Source organism: Carassius carassius, chromosome 6 (genome assembly GCF_963082965.1).
Source record: "Carassius carassius chromosome 6, fCarCar2.1, whole genome shotgun sequence".
NCBI classification, from domain to species: Eukaryota; Metazoa; Chordata; class Actinopteri; order Cypriniformes; family Cyprinidae; genus Carassius; species Carassius carassius.
The window spans coordinates 14,174,947-14,199,809 of record NC_081760.1 but is presented as its reverse complement, the minus strand read 5'-3'; the positions used below and the strand labels follow the sequence as shown (position 1 = coordinate 14,199,809).

General features: G+C 40.7%; 1 protein-coding gene across 1 annotated transcript; it reads left to right on the top strand.

Annotated features, from left to right (window-relative positions):
* Window positions 1–10,743: 10,743 nt before the first annotated feature.
* On the top strand, window positions 10,744–11,706 carry LOC132141879 (uncharacterized; the record flags this gene model as incomplete). The annotated part of the gene is made up of 1 exon (XM_059551534.1): window positions 10,744–11,706. A coding segment is annotated over one exon (963 nt), but the record flags the coding sequence as incomplete, so codon positions are not given.
* Between the last annotated feature and the right edge of the window lie 13,157 nt (window positions 11,707–24,863).

The window sequence follows — 24,863 nt, the reverse complement described above, 5'->3', positions numbered from 1 at the left end:
GGCCCGTATTCACAAAACATTTTATCTTACCACTAAGAGTTCTCCTAAATGGCAGTAAAAGGTTTTAGCTAAGTTTTTTTTTTTTTTCTTAAAGCCTATTCACAAAGCTGTTGAGACAAACTTTTACAAAGGAACAGACAGAAGTCTTAAGCTAAGCGGCAGGGTGGGATTGACCTCATTGCCATGGATGATGTCAGCATACTTCCTAAATATACAAGGTGATTGGCTGATAGTCTCTGTCAGAGATTTATTCATAGAAATATTGTAGAGTGCAATATTATGTTGCCATATTCAAATAAAGGTTTTAAAATGCAGACTCAGTGTCACTAATTAAAAAAAATATTCAGCTAATTGTCAGCCTCATACGTATGCTTCTCATAAACAATTAGTCAATCTGCATTGGGGCTGCCCTTGACTGAAGATTTTTCTGGTCGACTAGAAGTCGTCCATTTTATTCATTAGTCTACTATAAAGTCACACTTTTATTAATAAACCATATAAATCATAATAATGAGACACTGATTGCCTGCTTAGCCTAATAAGCCCTCAAGCACACGCAAAAAAAAAAAAATGCTTGCCACAGTGCACCGGCAAATATAATAATTATGAATGTGTAAGGGAAAAACAGCAAGTACACTGCATTAACATTTGAATTTATTTTAATGTCGGAATTTATTGTTACGCTAGTGCTTTCTGTTTTTGCTTTAAGAGATGAAGTCTCAAGCGACACTGAAGCGACAGTGTCTCATCTATGCAGCACCTGTATGCATGTTTCATATGGATTACATAATGTGAGAATATTTGTTTTCTATTTGAATTGGTTCATTTAAAAGTTTCACTCTCTATAGATATATTTTCCATGTCTATAATAAGGCAAGTATCCACAGAGTTCCGAAGTGACGCAGAGTGTTCACAGAGTCTAAGATGGCAGAAAGCGCATCATGTTTGCTTTATTTTACAAAAACGCATCATTTTGTTGCTATTCTGAGTCTCTACAGATATAAAATATCCATTACTATTGTAATTTTTTGTCATACAGATAAAAGTATTTTAAGATTGATCACAGCGGTGCCTCCATCGGTCCTGATACTCCATACTAGATTACCATAGACCAGTCGTTAAAAATTTGTAGGTTAAGGACAGAGATTTTGCCACTTCATGTGTTTTTTTATTTATTTTTTCTGCGACTAAGCAACTAATACAATTTTGGTAATATGTAAACAGCCTTTTAACTGACAAAAAAAAAATCATGTCTTATAGTAAGACATGCAAACATAAAAGAAAACCAAACTGGACACGAGAACATATATTAATCAAGCATTTGGAGTTGGGATAATCTCCAAACCAAACCAATTAGAAAAAAATGCTTCTAAAATGTTTATATTCTGAGGAAGATTGCTGGCAACAGCCATTTTAGGATAGTTCAGATTTGGTTTTAGTGATGTTTCACAGATTTAGTAGCTAATTTTAGAACTAAAACACTTTGTGATATACTCTTAAAACAAAGATTTAGGAGTCCTAAATTTAGGACTGACACACCCACTATTTTTATATTTTCTCCTAAATCGGGGCCCGTATTCATAAAGATTCTAAGAATCCTCTCAGAAAACTCTTAATTTAGCTTAAAAACTTTTACGTAGGAGTCTTAGCTTAGGAGCAATTCGGGACCGATCTGAGAGCAACTCTGAGTAAGGAAAAGACAAAAACTTTCATCTTAGTGAGGAGGCGGGGTTGACTCCATTGCTATGTATGACACAATATTTTGAAGACTGTGATTGGTTGGTTGTCCAAGAAGGAAAAAAAAGTGATTTTAAGTATAGGGTCTATTCTAATTCTCACTTTGAATTTACATGCGTACTTTTTCCTATTTGACCGTTCTCTCTCTCTCTCTCTCTCTCTCTCTCTCTCTCTCTCACACACATACACACACACACATTATATGTGTGTATATAAATCCTTTATGTTTACTGTTAGCCCAGTTAGTGGATGAACACAAGGCCATTCATAAAGGAAAATTCGGGCCTGGTGTCACAGCAAGGGACAAGAAGCAGACATGGGAGCGTATAGCACAAGCTATTAACGGTTCATTCCCCCTGCTTGTGCGCACCTATAAGCCTGCTATATTCATAAATGCAGTTTTTTGAGCCTGCAAGGTGGGAATGTCAAGTGGAAATGAAATGAACTGTGACACAATAAGATGTTCTGAAAGTGCTGTAATTGTTTGTGTGATCACTCTGCTTACAGAAGGTTGTGACAGACCCAAATCATCACTATTGCATTGTTGCATTTTCCCAGTTGCCAAATATCGTAATGTAGTGATTACTTTAATTTCTGGTGCTATGGCATTTCTGCGCTGTGTCGGAGATGTTAGCACATCTCTAATAAGATCAGTCACAAACATGATCCCTGCACAATCTAATCTATAGCATCTTATTAACTCCCTGTCATCCATTGTCTGCAACACATTTCTTCTGCCTCTTAGTCTTTCTGCTATTTTCTCCTCTGCTAAAGAAACTCTTAAGCTTCTTAAAAGTCCTCGTCTGTGCTCCTAACAAGTTTGACCATAAGACCTCTTTTAAGGGTTAAGATGCTTTCTGAATTACTTTTTTCTTTAATTTTAAGAGTAAACGCCCACATTTCTAAGAATTTTCTTAGAATTTTGTCACTAGGAGCTACTTTTAGACTTGAGATTTTTTGTGAATAGGGGCCCTGGTCTTCTATCAGCAAACACAATGATACACAAGGGTAGGTCAATATGACGGCAGGTTTATTGAAGATGGAGATGTAGACAAGACATTGACATTTATGCAAGCACTCAGGTAACTGAAATAGATAGGGAGCTTAACTGAGTGAGGTAATGTGTCCTTTCCTTTCTTTCAGGAGGCTAGCCCTGAACAGAGGACCAGTGGAGCACTGGGAACCAGGAGCCACTGGAGTACTTTGAAGTAAACCGAGAGGTAAATCTTGCAAAGCCACTGGGAGACCAGACATTGAGCGTGTGGAGTGAGCGTGTTCTTATGGTGAGCTTGAATGGCAGCGACAGGTGAGGAGGATCCACTGATAGATTCAAGATGTAAGTGATTGACAAGGGAGTGCAAGTGAGCGGCAAGAGGAATGCTGGGAGATGTAGTGCAGAGGTGGCTCAACTGGTGACTGTGACAAAAACTTTCTCTTGAGCTGTATTTTTTTCATACTTGAAGTTTAAGCCGTGAAACAAATTTCACACAAACAAATCCTTTGTACTGCACTAGTCTATTTTTTGGTTTACCTGATTGACATTAACTCTAAAGAAAAAAAAAATCATAAAGCAGTTTTCTGGTGTTTTGTTTGCAGGTTCATTGATTTGCATCTAAAGTCTTTAAAATGAGCTGGTTTTTGATAGTCCTCAGCATTTGCAATCAACAACATGCATTTATGCTGAACTCATCTCACCTGAAAACAAAACCTTTGATTTAACCTTTGACCTTTTGCCGCATAACAATTTTACTGAGTATACATAGTAATTTTGCAAATAATATTCAGGTAATATTGCTTTATTGATGCACTGTCTCTGCATTGCTCATGTAATTTTACTATTTATTTTTAGCTGTGCACTAAAATTCTATCTCCTGATCCTCAGAGAAAGATATAAATCATCCAGGCCGTAGGCACAGTAAGATGAATATAGTAATATAACAGCTCAAAGCATGACCAGCTTCTAACATTTGTTGAGCCAGACAGTTTTTGCATTAATAAACTGGACTGAGGTCTATTCTGGTCTCAGCATCAGATGGCTCACCTACAGACTGAGCGCTGACCATCTGATGCATATGGCACACCAAAATAGCAGATTTCTCAAAACTGAGTGCTTATCAGATAGGCCTCTATGCAATTCCTGGATGAAGAGGTTTTGATCAGTCTGTTCGGAAACAAGGTCATGTTTTTAAGCTCCGGGGGTCTCTTTTATAAAACTCTCCATAACCGCATCTGCATATCATTTCCATATATATTCACATGCACATGACACCATGTTTAACACCGAGACATTAAGGAAAATTGAGATGGGGACTATAATGCCATTTATGGCATATACATTAATTTTTATTGCTAAAAATTATCCGGTATCCTTATGTTTTATAATAAATATATAAAAATATCCTTAAACAAAATGTTTTAAAAGTTGTTCTCAGATATATTTAGAATAGAGTTGATCTCGTTCTTTTACACTGGCCATATAGTATTTCAATTGTTTTAAACAATTCAAATCAAATTAAAATGTATGCAGTTTTGCTGTTGAACATCTTTTATTGCAGTGTAAAACAATTGTCTGGTTCGGCAAGTCAAAGACAAAGTAATTTAAAAAGAAAATGTGCAAATCTTACCATTTTCTCATAGTTATATCCTTCAAATAAAGTGGTATTTTTCATTATGTTGTGGAGATGCCTTCACACGATATCAACACCTCCGTGCAGCTGCGGTTGTAAGCTATTATCATTGGTCCTATGGAATGTTCGACCTCTGAATTCAGCAGTGTCCACCACATATAGAAGTAAATGCACATCATTGATCGTTCTTCTCGTCAAAATATTTATCATAACATGTAATGTGTAGTTAAGTTTAAAGATAAATTATTGTCCACCTATAGCACTCCTAGCTGTCATTAAAACATTGAAAAACATGGAAAATTGTCTAGCCTATTGTTAATAAATTTATGTAATTATATTTTTTGTAAAATTATGTAATTTCAGTGTTTATCTCCATTAATGTGAGTGGAGTATTTAAAGTAAATATGTATATCGACATGAAAACGGAGTTTAAAATCGTTGTTTACTTTATTCATTTTCTCACTCCAGGAAAAAGAGTTTTTTATGCATGGTCTAGAAAAACTGCGCATACATATTTATGCCAATTTTATTTTTTATAAGTCACGATATGTGTGTGGAAAATTTCCTACGCATGTTGTGTATGCCCATTTTGTGCATACACAACATTTATAAATTAGTCCCCAGGTCTGCTAGAGCCTTTCAGAAGAAAAATGAAATAGATGAGTTTGTGAAATTTGCGGTCTAGGAAATCTGAAAGGTAATTTGTAGAGATCTGGGTTATTAATTAAAAAATGAAAATAAAAACTATGCACATATTTACAAAGAAAGCAAAACAAAGCGCTACTAAAAATACATAATATTTAATAATAAATAATATAATTTCAGCATTTTTAAAAACGTTTACAGTTGCTCACTGTTGTGTAGAGCTCAATGTGAGAAATCTCACCTGTCTCCCATTATACAGCTAAGTGATGAGACCACTGTGAACTAGAGTTCATTTAAATTCGGTCTTATATTTATTACTGTCCATCCGCCAGTTTTACACATGACTTGAACTTCATTTTTAGGTATTTTCACATATCGACATTTATTCAGATCTGTGAAAAGTCGTCATGACTAACACGTTCATTTAAAAGGGTTTGACACACACCCTCCATTATGCTAAACACTTCCTTTGAATTTTGCAAAATGTTACTTATGCTTCAACATAATCTCATATCCAGAGGCATCAGTGAATCTCACATCACTCGTTTACAAATTGGTGCTAATGTCACATTTCCTCTTCCTTCTGCTGCGTGAAAAAAAAAAGAGAGCAAAGTTTACTCTTTTGAGACTTTGGGACCAGAGTCTGTATACACTCACTAAACAAAGAGCGACAGCTTTTTAGTGGTTATGAGCATTCTTAGTCTATAATCAATTTAAAATGTAGAACTTTGTTTTTCAACCCCACGCATTGCAAAGTTTCAGGAATGACGTCTGCATATTCTTCCGGGTTTCACTCTCGAAGTACCAGTGATTGACACAGTAAGTGCGTTTACATGGACACTTTTTGCTTCCATCGGAATTAATTCATTCTGATTGACGAATCAACCTATTTTTTTTATTTTTTTATTAACTCCTGAATGGCATTAGATTTCATTCATTCATTCATTCACTTTTATGACTTTATTATTAGTTTTTGTCAATAAATAAATTACCCACTCTGTCCATGTATCTACATATACAGTCCTTTGTTTGTCAGTACATATATTTAGACATATAGATGGAATGCAGTGTATATGGTTAGATTTAATAAATGAAAGTGCATAAGTACCTGAAATTATTGGCAGTAAGTTCTGATTCTGCCTGCTCTGTGGAGAGGATTGATGGATCGACCAAATACACACTGCTTTCTGCTGTATGGACATATTGTAACAACAAGATAAAATACATAATTCCACATATTCTCCACAACAACAGGAACATGGGGAATCTACATAAATATACAGCTTTAAATAAAAACTATCCAGAAACGTACAGTGCATACTTCGAATGTTACAAAAGACACAATGGCTTTGTAGTTGTCAAAGTTAACCAGTGACACACCAACAATTATTTTAATTTAAATTTTTCTTTAGTCAAGCTAATAGGATCAATAGCTTCTGCACCACAACTGTTGTATCCTGCCAGCCGCTTAGCTCACCCTCAGCCCACCATTGGTGATGTGGGATCGCCGCAGGTCTGCCAGTCTCCATTGGCATTGTGGCTGAAGGATGTCTTGTCTCTGCCTCGGCCTGATAAAACAAGCAGCTCCATCATGACAAGAACATCTCCACTGTGGCCCATCAGTCCACCAGCTCTTCCAAGCTCTCTTGTCCCTCCGCCTCCACCTCCACCTTGGTGGTCGTCGTCGACCTGCCCTTGCCTCGGGACTAAACTCCTCCAGCTTCACCTCATCCCTCCGGATCCGTAGTGTTCCTCCATACCTCCAGCTACACTTTGGACCTCTGTCGCTGTGGCTGTGTGTGCTGCCCACACACATCAAATTGCAACTCCTAACATGGTGAGCGCAGTGGATAGGGGAACGACCTCCCTGGTCGTGACAGGGCAGACAGACAGTTAAGGGCAGATAAACAGTTCATTACAGACCTCCATGGTCATGAGGGTACAGACAGACAATTCAGGGCAGACAAACAGTTCATAAACGGCTTCATTGGCTCTAACTGTACAGAAAGTTACGAAGATGACTTGTATGTCATAAAATAAGTCTAAATGAGAAAAATAAAGTCAAAAATGAAAAAAAAAAAAAAAAAACTAATGAATAAATAATGAAATCAACGGGGGACAGAAACTAAGTAAAAGGAACTAAACTAAACAGGAGAACAAGAAATGAAAAAAAAAAAAATGGATGTAATTATTAATTGTGAGCTATATTAGTATATTATTATAGTGTTTTATTTCAATTTCAAAAATAAATGTACAGTATTTTGTCCAAGCAATAATGAAAGTTAATATATATATATATATATATATATATATAGAGAGAGAGAGAGAGAGAGAGAGAGAGAGAGATCAGAAAGAGCTTTATTTCCAAGGAATTTGTTTTAGTGACATAAGTTTCCACTACAGAGAGACAACAACACACAGACAAAAAAACAAAAAACAAACAAAAAACAAAACAAACAAACGAAAAAAAAAAACGCCAAAGAAATAGTCAAATATTGATAATAAATAAAATAAATACAAAATAAATAGTATGAACAGCTGTGCTATAGATCAGTGGTTCCCAAACTTTTTTTTTGTCTGAGACCCCCTTTTTCCCAAGAAAATATTTTAGGGCCCCCCTTCACATTTAATGATATTATAGCTCTTGTAAGCTTGCAGAAAGGATGACAAAAATGCTGTTTACGAACAAGCCGTATGTTTATTACTATAACCAGATATGTTAATGCACAAATAAAGCCTATATATAATATTGAAAATACAATAGCAAAAACATCAGTAGGCCATTTGTAATTTAAAAATGTAAGCCTAGGAGTAGACTATAAATTGGCCTTATTTGAAATGCAATAACAAAAATATCAGTTCCTTTTCAGGAACTCGAGCTGCATCGAAACGCTTTTGGGGAACGTCCCTGACGAGACCGACTCTGAATATCGTGTGCAATCAGTCCATCGGAAAGGCGTGACGTCACGGGGGGGGGTGACGTAGCAACCAGGAAGCTATAAAAGCACGTGCCGTGCTGCTGGCTTCAGCTTCGAATCTGTCAGCAAGCGCTCTGTGTGTGCATGTGCAAAAGTCTGTCCTGTTGGTCCTATTTATTGTTGTCTGTCCCTTAGCTTAAAAAGATCGCTAAAACAGCTCAATATGCCTAAGCAGAAGCAAAAGACCAAACATTTGAAGGGCGATTTCAAGCCGCGTTACAGACTGTGTGTTCCTCCCTGCACTCGCTACATTACGAGCGGGGATACACACAGGCTGTGCGTGGCTTGCCTGGGATCGAAGCACGCTGAGTCGGCTCTCGAGGGGGCCGGCTGCCCGCATTGCGAACGTTTGCCAGTGCGGACGCTTCGATCCCGGAGGGCTCTCTTCGAGGAGGGAGCCTTCACCAGCGTTCCTCGCGGTGCTGGCCCCGCTTCTGCCGAGGCAGAGCGGCTGCTGCACTCGTGGGGTTCGCAGGTGGATCTGTCAGAAGGAATGGAGACGGGCCAGTCCTTATCTCCTTCCTCATCTGCCAGATCCGGCGCCCAAGCCCTGGGTTCGGAAGCACGCTCGTCGGTTTCTTCCCCCCAGGGTGAGGGATCAGCTCTTCACCTCTCGTCCTCTGAGGAGGTCGATGTGGAGACTGTTGTTGGGGATTCGCCACCCCTGTCGCCCCAGTATGAGGAGCTTTTGGAGGTGGTCACGCGGGCAGTAGATAAATTAAAAATCGACTGGCCTGCTGAAAAACAGTCTGAGCCGCAGAGAAGCAAGTTAGACGAACGCTTTCTGCGGCCGAAGCAACCACCTCCACGTCGGAGCCTTCCGTATTTTCCCGATCTCCATGATGAGTTATCGAGATCGTGGAATCACCCGTATTCGACCCGCCTCTTTGGCCCTGATTCACTATATTATGGCAACGTGATGGGGCTGGGAGAGCGTGGTTATAGAGCGATGCCACGGGTTGAACAGACGCTCGCGGGCTATCTGTCACCCGGTTCGGCCTCGTCTCTAAAGGCTCCGACATTGCCCACTAAGCCGCTTAGAGTTACATCATCGCTAGTGGGCAAAGGTTATGTGGCAGCAGGTCAGGCTGGGGCGTGCCTTCATACTATGGCAGTCCTGCAAGCTTATCAGGCTGACCTGCTGAGAGATGTCGATGAGGGGGAGGGGATTAAGTCTGAAGAGATTGAAGAACTCAGAAAGACCGCTGATCTCTCCCTCCGCGCCACTAAGGAGACCGCTCGCGCAATTGGGCGGTCTATGGCAGCCTTAGTGGCCGCGGAGAGGCATTTGTGGCTGACCCTGTCAGAAATTAAAGAACGAGACAGGGTCTGCCTCCTGGACGCCCCGCTTCAAGCCTCGGGCCTGTTCGGCGACACAGTTAATACTGTCGTCGACAGGTTCCAGGAGGCGCACAAGCAGGCAGCGGCGTTCCAGAGTTTCCTCCCTCGTCGCTCTCGTGGTGCATCTGGGCGGGAGATGACCACGCCACATACCAGCTCCTCACACCGGGAAGCGCAAAAGCAGAGCGTCGCCACTCGTGCTCCCCCACGTCGGGGCCGAGGGCAACGACGCTCTGAGTCGGGGGCTTCTAGGGCGAAAACCGATTTAAGATCTGTCATCGAAGCCCGGAAGTCCTCGACGAAAAGATCCTGACGCCAGGATCCAGAGGGTAGCCCCTGCTGGGGTAGAGCGCGGTTCACCTCATTACACGGTGCGCGTCTCACCTAAGTACCCTCAGGAGGTCGGTCTGCCAACCCTGCCAGAGCTTCAGGGCGCAGCGGCCTCCAGCGAGCGCCACTCCCAGTTACTTCCGCCCGTGAGCGTAGCGGAGCTGGGATGCTCGCCGCCCCTTTGGGGGCCTCTTACACCAGAGGTCAGTCTCGAGAGACTGATTCCCTTAGTAGATTATTTAGCAGCGTGGAAGCTACTGCCAAATGTATCTCAATGGGTCCTGCGTACAATAGAAAGAGGCTATTGCATTCAGTTCGGTCATCCACCACCGAAGTTCAACGGGGTTACACCGACTGTGGTCGGCCCCCAGCAGGCTCTGGTTATGGAACAAGAAGTGAATACCCTATTAAGGAAGGAGGCCATCGAGGTGGTCCCTCCTCTAGACAGGGAATCCGGATTTTACAGCCGGTATTTCATAGTTCCAAAGAAGGATGGGGGGTTGCGTCCGATCTTAGACTTGCGTCTCCTGAACCGCTCAGTTATGTCACTGAAGTTCAAGATGCTCACTGTCAACCAGGTTGTAGCTCAAATCAGATCCGAGGACTGGTTTGTCACAATAGATCTCAAAGACGCATACTTCCACATATCCATCCTTCCACAACACAGGAAGTTTCTGAGGTTCGCTTTCGGGGGCAAAGCTTATCAATATCGAGTACTTCCCTTTGGCCTCGCACTCTCACCCCGCACGTTCACGAAATGTATGGATGCGGCTCTGGTATCCCTCCGTATGCAGGGCATCCGCATTTTAAATTATATCGACGATTGGTTGATCCTAGCTCAATCAGAGCAGATGGCGGCTCGACATCGAGATGTCGTTCTCGCACACATGGGGGAGCTGGGTTTGAGACTAAACGCCAAGAAAAGTGTACTTTCTCCAGTTCAGAGAACCACCTATCTAGGCGTAGTGTGGAATTCGACCACGATGCAGGCACGCTTGTCTCCTGCTCGGATCGAGTCGATCCTCACATCAGTCGAGAGAGTCAAAGAAGGCCAGTCACTCACTGTCAAACAATTCCAGAGATTGTTAGGGCTGATGGCAGCTGCGTCCAACGTGATACCTTTTGGCCTGCTGTACATGAGACCCCTACAGTGGTGGCTCAAGTCCAAGGGCTTTTCCCCGAGGGGAAATCCACGTCGAGTTATCAAGGTCACGCGGCGGTGCCTTCGTGCCTTAGACATGTGGAGGAAACCTTGGTTCTTGAATCAGGGCCTGGTGCTGGGAGTTCCTTGTCGCCGTGTAACGCTAGCGACAGATGCGTCCCTCACCGGTTGGGGTGCGGTCATGAGCGGCCACCCTGCCCGCGGTCTGTGGAGTGGTCGCCATCTAACATGGCACATCAATTGCCTAGAGATACTAGCGGTCTATCGAGCATTGAAATATTTCCTCCCAGACCTGAGAGGTCACCATGTGTTGGTGCGCACCGACAACACATCAGTGGTCTCTTATATCAATCACCAGGGGGGTCTGCGTTCGCGCCCCTTGTACAAGCTGGCACACCAGATCCTTCTGTGGTCCCAGGGGAAGCTCCTCTCGATCAGAGTAGCGTATATTCCTGGGAGATTGAATGTGGGAGCAGACATACTGTCGAGACAGGGGCCGAGGCCCGGGGAATGGATGCTTCACCCCGAGGTGGTGAAGCACATATGGAGAGTATTTGGTACAGCCCAGGTGGACCTCTTTGCGACTCAGGAGACATCGCAATGTCCCCTCTGGTTCTCTCTAGTTCATCAAGCTCCTCTGGGACTGGACGCTATGGTACAGACCTGGCCGAGGCTTCGTCTGTACGCTTTTCCCCCTATCGCTCTGCTCCCGGGAGTTCTGGCGAGAGTACGCCGGGACGGGGTCCGTCTACTACTAGTAGCCCCGTTCTGGCCGGGCCGAGTATGGTTCTCAGATCTAGTCTCGCTCCTCGACGGCTCTCCGTGGGAGATACCGATCAGGACAGACCTACTCTCACAGGCGCAGGGCACGATAATTCACCTTCGCCCGGAGTTGTGGAAGCTGTGGGTGTGGCCCCTGAGGGGGCACAGCTATTAGCAGCTGGTCTCTCAACCGAGGTTGTTGAGACCCTACTCCAATCCAGAGCTCCCTCTACGAGGAAACTGTTCGCCCTGAAGTGGAAGCTCTTCACTTCATGGTGCAGAGACCGCCAGCTTGACCCAGCAGACTGCCCAGTTGGTACAGTTCTGGAGTTTTTACAAGCCAGGCTCTCTGCGGGGTTATCCCACTCCACCTTAAAGGTTTTCGTGGCGGCCATAGCTGCTTTCCACGTCCCTTTCAATGGTCAGTCAGTGGGTAGACACCCCCTAGTTACACGTTTCCTCCGCGGTGCGCTGAGGCTGAGACCTCCAGTACGATCCCGTGTTCCCCCCTGGGATTTGGTTGTGGTTCTAGAGGCTCTTTGTAAAGCTCCATTCGAGCCAATACAAGATATCTCAGATAGACATCTGACACTTAAAACTGCCCTGTTACTGGCAATCACCTCACTAAAGAGAGTTGGAGATCTTCAGGCCCTTTCGGTGGACCCTACCTACTTAGACTTTGCCCCTGGTATGGCCAAAGCATTCTTATACCCTCGAGCGGGTTACGTTCCGAAGGTTCCCTCTGTTACACCACAACCTATCGTACTGCAGGCCTTCTGTCCTCCTCCCTTTCGGGAGCCAGACCAAGAGAAGCTAAACTGTATGTGTCCAGTGCGAGCACTGGACGCATACGTCCACAGAGCTGCCCTGTGGAGAAAATCAGACCAATTGCTTGTTTGCTACGGTCCTTCTAACAAGGGTTCTCCTGCCACCAAGCAGACCCTTAGTCGTTGGATAGTCGAGGCTATCAACGTCTCCTATGAGTCCTCTGGTCTTCCCCCTCCTTTGGGGGCCAAGGCTCACTCTACTCGGAGTATGGCGGCCTCCAAGGCCTTCTCAGCAGGTGTGTCCCTCTTGGACATCTGCAACGCTGCGGGGTGGTCCACGCCCTCCACATTTGTCCGATTTTACGATCTTGACATGCGAGCCACGCCGGGCTCTTCTGTTCTCTCGTCTTAGCTGTGCTCTTTTGACTACACACTAGGCAGGGATTTGGAAGTCTGGCAGCGTGGGCACATCGTTGCCCAAAAGCGTTTCGACGCAGCTCGAGTTCCTGAAAAGGAACGTCTCAAGGTTACGTATGTAACCCTAGTTCCTTGAAGGAACGAGACGCTGCGTCGCAGAGCCATACTCCCGGCACCCCTGCTGGCGCTTGCTTCCCTACTCGAAGCTGAAGCCAGCTGCACGGCACGTGCTTTTATAGCTTCCTGGTCGCTACGTCACCCCGCCCGTGACGTCACGCCTTTCCGATGGACTGATTGCACACGATATTCAGAGTCGGTCTCGTCAGGGACGTTCCCCAAAAGCGTTTCGACGCAGCGTCTCGTTCCTTCAAGGAACTAGGGTTACATACGTAACCTTGAGACGTTTTCACACTGGCGTGTAAGAAAAAAAACTAAGAATGTTACAAAATGACTGCTGTCTGGCACCTCAATCTTTGCATGTTATTTGTGAGGCTTTATCAATCAGTGTGAGGATTGCTGCTGGCAGTGAGTAATAATTTGGTCAATGCGTGGGGAGATCTTTGACAGGGCAAGACGCATATCATCCTCAAGGGTCAGTATGGCCCTGTATTTGGTTTTAAGGGATGTCATGGTTGAAAACCCAGCTTCACATAGGTAGGTGGTGCTAAAGGGAATCAGCACCTTCATTGCAGCTGTGTGACAGATTGGGTGCTCTTCTGCAATTTCAGACCAGAATGATTCCAATGGAACCTCACTGAAATGGGCTTTCAGGCTGGCATCAGAGGATATTTCTATAAGCTCTTCCAGAAGTCTTGATGGCTGAGTATCTGGAAGCTATAACGAACGTATGCAATGAGTTGTGCCATTTTTGACACGTCGGTAGACTCGTCTATTTGAAGTGCAAAGTTATTACCACGAAGTCGCGCAGAACGCTGACCCCTCACGTCTTCTGACATTGTTGCGATGCGACGTTTGACCGTATTATTTGATAATGGTATCTTAGCCAACTGTTTTGACTTTTCCTCTCCAAATAATTCCTTGACAATCTCTGTTGCGCATGGCAAAATCAAAGTTTCTGCAATTGTGTGCCCTTTCTTTGCTTTGGCAATTTTTTCAGCAACTGTATACGATATTTTTAAAAGTTTCTTGTCAGTAGCTGTGACTTCCCTAATCTCATTTTGGGAGTGTGTCAATTCTTTTGCCTTGCGCTCAAAAAATGCCCTGGGCTTATCGCGGTATTGGGGATGAGTTGTCTGCAAATGTCTTATTAGTTTAGACGGCCTCATGCATTCGATAGCAAGGACTTTGGCGCAGATAATGCACTGTTGCTGGGGCAGGGACTTTTTGCTACGAGAAAATAAAATAAAACCATATTTCAGGTAACTATCTTGGTATTTTCTGCATTTCGAGTTTCCAGTATTGCTGGAATTCCAGTATTCCAACTTTTCTAGTACTGCGACCCGCATTGGTGGGAGCTTCCTCACCTGGGTCCAGTATGCCTGGGTCATTACCATCAGCTGCTGTAGGTGAATCAGTGGGACTCTGTCATTTTTGTGGAGGACGAATTACAAATTTGTCCATTTTTGGTCAGCCACGGGATCATGGATACAATTAGCTAATGTAATGTGATCGTTCTCCTTAATGCTCACCGCTCAACAGTTTAAAAAAATATGATGCCACCCCCCACAGAACTCGCTGAGGCCCCCTTGTGGGCCGGGACCCCTCTGTTGGGAACCGATGCTATAGATAATAATGGTATAGAATAGAGTGAGATGCAGGGATGTACTAGGATGGAGGTGGTAACAAATAAATATAAGGATATTGCAAATTTTTTATGCATAAGTGGATAACGTTTAACTGTTCATGAGGTAGATTGCCTGGAGGAAGAAACTGTTCTTGTGCCTGGCTGTCCTGGTATTTGCAGCTCTGAAGTGCCGGCCAGATGGCAAAAGTTCAAAAAGGGGATAACTTGAATGTGAGGGATCCAGAGTGATTTTCTGAGCCCTTTTCCTTACTCTGGATGTATACAGATCTTGAAGGGTGGGCAGGGGAGCACCAATGATCCTTTCAGCAGTCCGAACGGTTCTCTGTAGTCTTCTGATGTCTGATTTTGTAGTGGAACCAAACCAGATAGTTATTGAAGTACACAGGACAGACTAAATGATGGCTGAATAGAACGATTTCAGCAGCTCCTGTGGCAGGTTAAATTTCCTCAGCTGGTGAAGGAAGGACAACCTTTGTTTGGCCTTTTAAACAATGGAATCAATGTGATTCTCCCACTTCACGTCCTGAGAGATGGTGGTTCCCATGAATCTGAATGACTCCACTACATCCACAGCTCTGTCTATGATAGGTGAGTGGGGGAGTGTAAGGGGGTTTCTCTTGAAGTCCACTATCATCTCCACTGTGTTGAACGTTTTCAGATACAGGTTGTTAAGACTGCAGCAGAAAGCCGGCTGCTCAACATCTTGTCTGTAAGCAGACTCGTCACCGTCGTGGATGTCATCAATGACTGGGTCAGTTTTGTCAGGAGGGCTGTTGGGATGATGGTGATGAAAGCCTAACAAAAGTCCACAAACAGGATCCTCACATAAGTCCCTGTTTTGTCGAATTGCAGTCCCATGTTTACTGCCTCATCCATGGACCTGTTTGCTCGGTAAGCAAACTGCAGGGGGTGCAGTAAGGGTCCAGTAATGTCAGATAAGCCAGTGCCAGTTCTTCAAATGACTTCATGACGACAGATGTTTGTCTGTAGGTCTGTAGTCATTAAGTCTTGGGTTTCTTTGGAACGGGGATGATGGTGGAGTGTTTGAAGCAGGAAGGAACTTCACACAACTCCAGGGATCTGTTGAAGATCAGGGAAAAGATGGGGGCCAGCTGGTCAGCACAGATTTTCAGACAGGCTGGTGTAACACCATCTTCTTTTGATCTTCCTGAAGAACTGGCGCACATCATCCTCACTGATTTGAAGAGGAGGAGGTGGGGAAAGGGGGATTGCAAGAGGTGTTAACGGTTGTGTAGAGAGATGGTCAGAACAGGTATGAGGGGTTTCAAATCTACAATAAAACTCATTCAGGTCATTAGCAAGTTGTTGAATCACCTCAGTGCAGGGGGTGGTAACTTGTAGTTTGTGATAGCTCTTAGACATTTCCACACTGAAGTTGAGTCATTGGATGTGAACTGATCTTCCAACTTTTCAGCATAGGTCCTTTTAGCTACTCTAATCTCTTTTTTCAGTGTATTCCTGGCCAGATTGTACAAGACTCTTTCCCTAATTATGTAGGCATCCTCTTTGGCCTGACAAAGTTGTCTGAGAATTGCTGTAAACCATGGCTTATCATTGCTGAATGTTAAATAAGTACTGGTAGGAATGCATATATCCTAATCTACTAATATAGGATGTTACAGTCTCTGTGAGTTCATCCAGATTGGTAGTAGCAGCTTCAAAAACACTCCAATCAGTGAGGTCAGCACTGAAGCAGCCATGTGTGGCTCCATCGCGAGGCATATATAAATATATTTGTGTGTGTGTGTGTGTGTGTGTGTGTGTGTTTGTGTGTGTTTATTTGTTTGTTTGCATTCTCTAGCCTTATATGTTATAAAATTGTCATATTCATTTTTGAAAAGAGACAAATAAATGAAAATCATACTCTTCATTATACAGCACTTTATGTTCTATAGATTTCACCATCTCTGGTTGATTGCAGATATGGCGTTTTATCCCGTCCTCCTCCCGCTGTGGTGACTGTGGATGCGTGAGTGGAGTAAGGAGGTGACTGAAGTTCCAGTAAATAGATCAATGTGCTGATGTGGGATCAGTGGCCAGTCACACATCATGCGTGTCTCTGAACAGTCCTGTCTGGAGCTTCAGCGCCGCGGATCAATAGCAGTTAATTTCAGTCCACAGACTCAAGCATGTTTGATGTGAGATCATGCCTCATACAGCTGTTCTGCCGGGAGAGATGAAAACTCTTTTTGTTTAGGACAACTACACACACACACACACACACACACACACACACACACACACACACACACACAATCACAATAAATATAAATATTGATTACTTTAAAACATCAAAAATATAACACAATTTTAATGTGTAAACTTGGATAAATAAATGAAATATATAATTATAAAATATTTGTAGACAAGTTTTATATATTAACATAACTTGGCTAAATAATCTTAACTTTATTGAATGTAATTTAGTAATATATGGCTAATCCTTTGGGAAATCATTTTATTATACATAGGAATTCATTCATTAGGAATTAATATAAATAATTACTGAAATAATAATTACTGAAATGCAATACTAGATTATTGTCTAAAACCTGGTGCCAAACCCAAAATCTGTTCAGATGAGCCTCCTTCAGAGTTGTTTTTAATAACCTATTTTAATATGTGTTTTTGCTCTCTAAACACAGTCAGAAAGTTCCAGAGTTTCCCAGATACCTGTGAAACAGTCAACACTCTTCACAAAAGTATCTCAGAAGAGGTTTTAAAAGAATATCTTTTCCCTTGTGTAGCACACAGACCCCAACACAACTCCTTCACAAACTTCCAATATCTGCTTTTATTCCAGTCAACGTGTCTCCTTGATGAAACTTTTCTTAAACCTCATGAGAAGGATGAAGCTGTGCAAAAAAATAGACAAGGGAAACAACCTTATTATTATCCACTGCTCTTCACTCTGCTTAGTGATTGTTCCTGCTGTTCAAGGTAAAAACTTTCTTCTCCATTCGTTTCTTCAGAAAAGTATCAGCTTATTGGCACCAATTAGAAGAGCTGCCTGCAGTTGATTCACTGTAAGACATTACAGTCAAAACTGAGTTCATAGAGAGAAGAATCATGAGAGAACTGAATATAGGGAATATTTCAGTATAGAGTGTTTCAACTGGTGGATTGTGACACAGAAGTGAGCTGCAGATCTAATCAGATTCATAGATAACTGTTGCACAGAAAACATGTACTGCCCATATTTGTATTTGTTGAAGTCAAAGATTGTGTGTCCAATCTTTTCTGACATTTAAGCTAATCGAATAAGGCAGATGCTAAGGACAGATTGTGTGACATGCCATCATTCTCAAAAACAATGAAAAAAATTACACTAACCTATAATATATAATGCAACCAACCAATCAATCAATCCAACTGTTTATAAGAATATTGAGAATTTTGCTAGTTAAAATGTCTTAAAATCATTAAAACAAAATAAACTTATTCGAGAAGCCACATCAATCAATCAATAATCCCGCAAAGATATCTTATCTAATGGTTGCTTTTTAGTAAAAATATGAGGACTAAGTCTTGGATTTTTTTTAGACATTTTTCACTGGAAAATAAGTAATTTTTTGCAGTGTGGTACAAACCTCATATCTTTATCTCTTAATCAGATGATCTATATATTTACCAAACAGCAAAAGATTATGTGAAATTATAGATCAAGTCTTGATTTTACTATGTATTAGTACTAGTATTTCTGAATAGTTGATGTCAACCAAACAGGACAGTTATTTCAGAAGTTATTACATTTAGTTAAAAGATCATGAAAAATATATTTTCCCTTTGGAATAACTAATTTGCTGTCAATAAGAGCATGAATGTGAATTAACAGTCCATTTTGATTTCATATAGGCTTTAAGCTGGTTTTAGCTGGATTTACTCAACCCAGCCATCAGTTTTGCTCTCCATCATATAGCACTTAATGTAAGTAAGGTCTTGAATGGATAAAGCTATTCTTAAAGCCCCTTCTGCTTACCACCCAATGCCTGTGAGTTTTGCTCAAAGCTATTATCATTGGCTTATTCCAAATTGGCAGCAGAGGTGTTGTGAGAGGCTGGTCAAGGTCAGCCGAACATGTTGACACATAATGTTTAAATGAAGAGGAGGTTAAGATGGATTAGTTTGGAATGATAAATGGTTGGGGGCCGAAAACATGATAAATAGATAGAAGCCAGATGGGCCAAACCTGCAGTTTTCTGTGCAGCCCTGTGGTATTAGAGCCGGTCTGGATGGGCTCCAGGGGAGAGAGGTTAAGTCCCCCAGTCTTGCTTAAGTCAAAGAGATGGAATTGAGCCAGTCGGTTCATAGACAGATGGAGAGAGAGAGAGAGAGAGAGAGAGAGAGAGAGAGACGTGGTTGTGCGCAGCACAGGCATTGTTTCGTATCGAGCTGCAGAAAGGATCTTTACATAAAGAACTGTAATAGAGATGTTCTTATTAAAATGTGCAGCATAAGTATCAGTATCAGACCATTTCCACAGGTAGTGTTTCATTGAGGTACCAGCTTGTGTCAGATATTTCTCTGAAAGTGAAGCCATTTTTGACATACAGGATAGTGTCATGAAACCAGCCAAGAACATATATTGTAACATTATTTTTGACAATTAAGGACATTCACATTACCATAATGCAATATTATTTAAATTATAACATATTTATATATTAGTAGTATTTGATTCTTTGTTTGTTATATATTTATTTTTAAAATAAATAAATGAAAAGTATGAAAAATCAATTTTAAAAATAAGGAAAGTAACTCTAAATTCATATAACGTAATGAAAAGAATGTATTATGAATATAATAAACAAATAAACATACTACCATTAAAAATGTTGTGGTCAGTCATATAAAAATAAATAAATAATAATAATAATAATAATAATAATAATAAAATGTCTTATATTCACTGTATTTATTTGATCAAAAATACAGTAAAAACAATGATATTGTGAAATATTATTATGCTATATTATTATTATTTTCAAACAGATTAATGTCTAATAGTTTTCAAGGATTTAAAAGTTTTTATTCTCACTTTTTTGCAGCTTACTACGGAAGTTCTAAGCGGCCATGCATTATAATATTTTTTCCTTTTTGTTTTCTCGTTATACCGACTTAATTTTCTCGTTATCTCGACATAACGAAAGTCGTTTTCTCATTATAACGACTTATTTTTCTCATTATCTCGACATAATGAAAGTTTGTTTTCTCGTTATAACGACATGACAGTTTTACTGTTGCTATAGTAACGAACTCAACTTTGACAGGCATCTGATGGACAACCATGCAGGCGCTCTTACTGTAGCATATATTTCAGCAAAATTTGGTTCGCCTAACGTCTACAATACTGTACATAAATAAAGGCTGATCAATCACTGTTGATTTTTCCAGAGACAGTACACCAAACGTTCCATTTATTTGAAATAAAATGGTATATAATTTGTAATTTTTATTAGTCATTATATGCTGTGGCAGATATCATGTGCGTTACAAGCTTCTGTTTGAAAAGATCGTTCATGTGCAGTGTATGTGTGTGTGCAGAAAAAAAAAATTATTACAACATTATAGAACAAAACTGAATTAAATTAGTCTATGCATTTTACATATACATCACATTTCTCATCAATATGGTTAACAATAAAGATTAATAATAAGGAAAAAAAGCACATCACAAATAGCCTACATCGTTAAATCCTGTCCTACTGTAGATACACAGAACATTTCCGCTTATTAACTACCTAATCATGTGCCTAAAAGAAGCACAAATAAAGATATAGGTGCAAAAAGAATACAGTGACATCAACCTTGGTTTTGATAAGCAGTAATTTTATGACCCAGAACGCGTTGGTGAAACTCATGCATCTAGCAAAAACTTAATACACAAAATAATAATGTTGATTAATGTCACACACCTGGACTCATTTTGTGTGTTTTTGCCCCTGTGACCCAGTTTCTGTCTTCCGTGTTCGGTTTGATTAGTTCCCAGGTGTGTCTATTCTATTTCCCCATGTGTTCCATGTCCCTGTTAATTTAGTCATGCCATCCACCTGTGTTTCCCCAATTATCCCTTCTACTTAAGCCTTGTCCTTTCAGTTCTGTTTTGTCGGGTCTACTCGTCTAAATGTCAACTTGTCTACTTGTCCACTTGTCACCTGTTACTTGCCACTTGCCTCTTGCCACCTGTTATTTTGCTACTTACCATGCCTATGTTTGAGTTAATAAATCCTTGTTTCGTTTATCCCTCGGCTGCGTGTTCCTTCCAGCAGCGTAAGCCGTGACAATTAAAGCATTTAACATTTATGAATTAATTAAATTTCAGTAATGAACAAGACTGCACAAATTATAGCGATCACGAGGAAGGTCCGCGTACAGTAAAGTGGACAGTGTACAACACCCCATCAGTTATACTCAGGTCTATAGTGCCACCTGCTGGCGCAGTTTTGTAACTTATTAGAGAAAATTAAGTCGTTATAACGAGAAAACGACTTTCGTTATGTCGAGATAACGAGAAAATTAAGTCGTTATAACGAGAAAACAAAAAGGAAAAAAAATATAAAGCATGGCCGCTTAGAATTTCCGTAGCTTACTGTAAAAGTTATAGAATTCAAAAAAAAAAAAAAAAAATTTGCAGACATTTCCTTTAACCCCCTAAAGCAAGCAACAATACATAATTTAATGTAATTTTATTTTATTTTCATGTAATCACATTTAATATTTCTTGGAATTAAAATGTTCAAGGAATGCACTTTATTGGCATATTTTATGGATTTTTTGGAGAAACATCTAAGACAAAGTTGACATTTAAATGTATTGCAATCTTCTGAGCAGAGCTCCCTTTAGCAATTAAATGATGCTCTGGGATTTAACTTTAAGATCTCCTAGAGATACAATATAATAAAAGTTAAGATTTGCTTCTGTAATACGAATTTCTGAAAAAAATAATAATTTAACATGTCACATCTTAAGTTAAAGAGCAGATCATATGTTATTTTAAAATGTCCTAATATTGCGTTGGAGTCCCCCAAAACAGGTTTAAATTTATCTTAGGTAAGAAAACATTGTAATGGTCTCAGAATATACATTTAATATAGAGTCATTTGCAAATTATTTCTAAATAATTCATTCCAAGCAAGTTCAGAGCAAACCCCTATTCACAAACAGCTTGTAACACTGCAAAAAGAAAGGAAAACTTGAAATCGCATCATACGACCCCTTTAAGTGATTTTAATGAGATCGAGAGAAAATTAAGTCGCGATAATAAGAAAACAATTTTCTTTGTCAAGATCATGAGAAAATTAAATTGTGAAAATGAGAAAAAAGAAAATTGAGATAAAAAGAAAGGTAAGTTGTGATCACAAGAAAACGAGAGATAATAATAATAATCATTAGACAATAATCATAATGCATGGTCTTCTATAATAATGTAACTTAAAATGTCTATATTTGCTTTAGGCTCGCAGGGAATCCAAGCACAGAAGGCAATCTCTAGCTGTATTTGCGGTGTGTATAAAACCCAAGCCAATATATCCCGCTGATCCACATTTGAGCTCAAATAGTAATGCTCTTGAAATGCTCCCATTCATTTTTTTTTTTTTCTGATGTGTGATTGGCTACAGTGGTTAGTTAGACAGGTCACTAGAGACAGACAATATTACTATACTGAGAGACCAGATGAGCCACTAGAACAAAAGGTGATGTCTGGGTCATCTTGATTGTAGTGGGACAGCTGTTCATCGAGTCACATCTTATTTATCAGTGCTCTGCCTCTTCTGTAAGACTGAGTTGGAGCACTGAGCTGATTGCTAAAATGTTGCAAAATTATATATATATATATATATATATATATATATATATATATATATACAACCCGAATTCCGGAAAAGTTGGGACGTTTTTTAAATTTTAATGAAAACTTTAAAAACAATGTTCCTCAACGTCAAATTGCAAAGGCTTTGCAAATCTCATCATCTACAGTGCATAACATCATCAAAAGATTCAGAGAAACTGGAGAAATCTCTGTGCGTAAGGGACAAGGCCGGAGACCTTTATTGGATGCCCGTGGTCTTCGGGCTCTCAGACGACACTGCATCACTCATCGGCATGATTGTGTCAATGACATTACTAAATGGGCCCAGGAATACTTTCAGAAACCACTGTCGGTAAACACAATCCGCCGTGCCATCAGCAGATGCCAACTAAAGCTCTATCATGCAAAAAGGAAGCCATATGTGAACATGGTCCAGAAGCGCCGTCGTGTCCTGTGGGCCAAGGCTCATTTAAAATGGACTATTTCAAAGTGGAATAGTGTTTTATGGTCAGACGAGTCCAAATTTGACATTATTGTTGGAAATCACGGACGCCGTGTCCTCCGGGCTAAAGAGGAGGGAGACCTTCCAGCATGTTATCAGCGTTCAGTTCAAAAGCCAGCATCTCTGATGGTATGGGGGTGCATAAGTGCATATGGTATGGGCAGCTTGCATGTTTTGGAAGGCTCTGTGAATGCTGAAAGGTATATAAAGGTTTTAGAGCAACATATGCTTCCCTCCAAACAACGTCTATTTCAGGGAAGGCCTTGTTTATTTCAGCAGGACAATGCAAAACCACATACTGCAGCTATAACAACAGCATGACTTCGTCGTAGAAGAGTCCGGGTGCTAACCTGGCCTGCCTGCAGTCCAGATCTTTCACCTATAGAGAACATTTGGCGCATCATTAAACGAAAAATACGTCAAAGACGACCACGAACTCTTCAGCTGCTGGAAATCTATATAAGGCAAGAATGGGACCAAATTCCAACAGCAAAAATCCAGCAACTCATAGCCTCAATGCCCAGACGTCTTCAAACTGTTTTGAAAAGAAAAGGAGATGCTACACCATGGTAAACATGCCCCGTCCCAACTATTTTGAGACCTGTAGCAGAAATCAAAATTGAAATGAGCTCATTTTGTGCATAGAATTGTAAACTTTCTCAGTTTAAACATTTGCTATGTTATCTATGTTCTATTGTGAATAAAATATTGGCTCATGTGATTTGAAAGTCTTTTAGTTTTCATTTTATTAAAATTTAAAAAACGTCCCAACTTTTCCGGAATTCGGGTTATATATATATATATATATATATATATATATATATATGAAGAGTTCAGATGCAAAAGCCTCTAAATGCCATCTGAAATTTTCATCTAAAATTAGGATTTTTATCAAGCTCCTATGCTTAGGTTGAGTCATTTTACTTTAATGGCAATGTGCAGGTCCATTTCCAGGCTATTAAAGTGAAATAACTGAACATAAACATAGGAGCCTGATGAAAATCCTAATTTTAGGTGAAAATTCAGATGGCACTTAGAGGCTTTTGCATCTGAACTCTTCATATATATATATATATATATATATATATATATATATATATATATATATATATATATATATATATATTTTTTTTTTTTTTTTTTTTTTTTTGGGAGGGTGGTTGATAGACAGTTGCCTTACTTGGGATTTTGTAGTTGGTTGCTATGTGGTTTCTAAGGCGTTAAGAGGGGTTTTGAGGCAGTTGATATGGGGTTGTGAGCAGTTTTTATTTATTTATTCATTTATTTTAGTGAATCTTTGGCCATTTTTTTTTTGCTAGTTGCTAGAGTGTCGCTATTTGGCACTAAGAGTTTTTAAGTGGTTGCGAAACTATTCTGCATGGTAGAAAGTTATTCAGGGTGGTTCCTAGGTAGTTGCTAAAGTGCCATGAGGGGTGGTTTGGCATTTTGTAATGGTTGCTATGTGGTTTCTAGGCCATTTCGAGCGGTTGCTAGGATAGAATTGTGAGGGTTACCCACCGAAGGTCATTGCTGAAAGGGCTGGCTGTTCACAGAGTGCTGTATCAAAATATATTCATAGAAGGTTGACTGGAAGGAAAAAGTGTGGTAGGAAAAGGTGCACAAGCAACAGGGATGACCACAACCTTGGGAATATTGTCAGGAATAGCCTATTCAAAAACTTGGGAGAGCTTCACAAGGAGTGGCGCATCAAAAGTCACCACGCTCAGACGGTGGTTGGTAGACAGTTGCCTTACTTGGGATTTTGTAGTTGGTTGCTATGTGGTTTCTAAGGCGTTAAGAGGGGTTTTGAGGCAGTTGATATGGGGTTGTGAGCAGTTTTTATTTATTCATTTATTTTAGTGAATCTTAGGCCGTTTTTTTTTTTTTTTGCTAGTTGCTAGAGTGTCGCTATTTGGTACTAAGAGTTTTTAAGTGGTTGCTAAACTATTCTGCATGGTAGAAAGTTATTCAGGATGGTTGGTAGTTAGTTGCTAAAGTG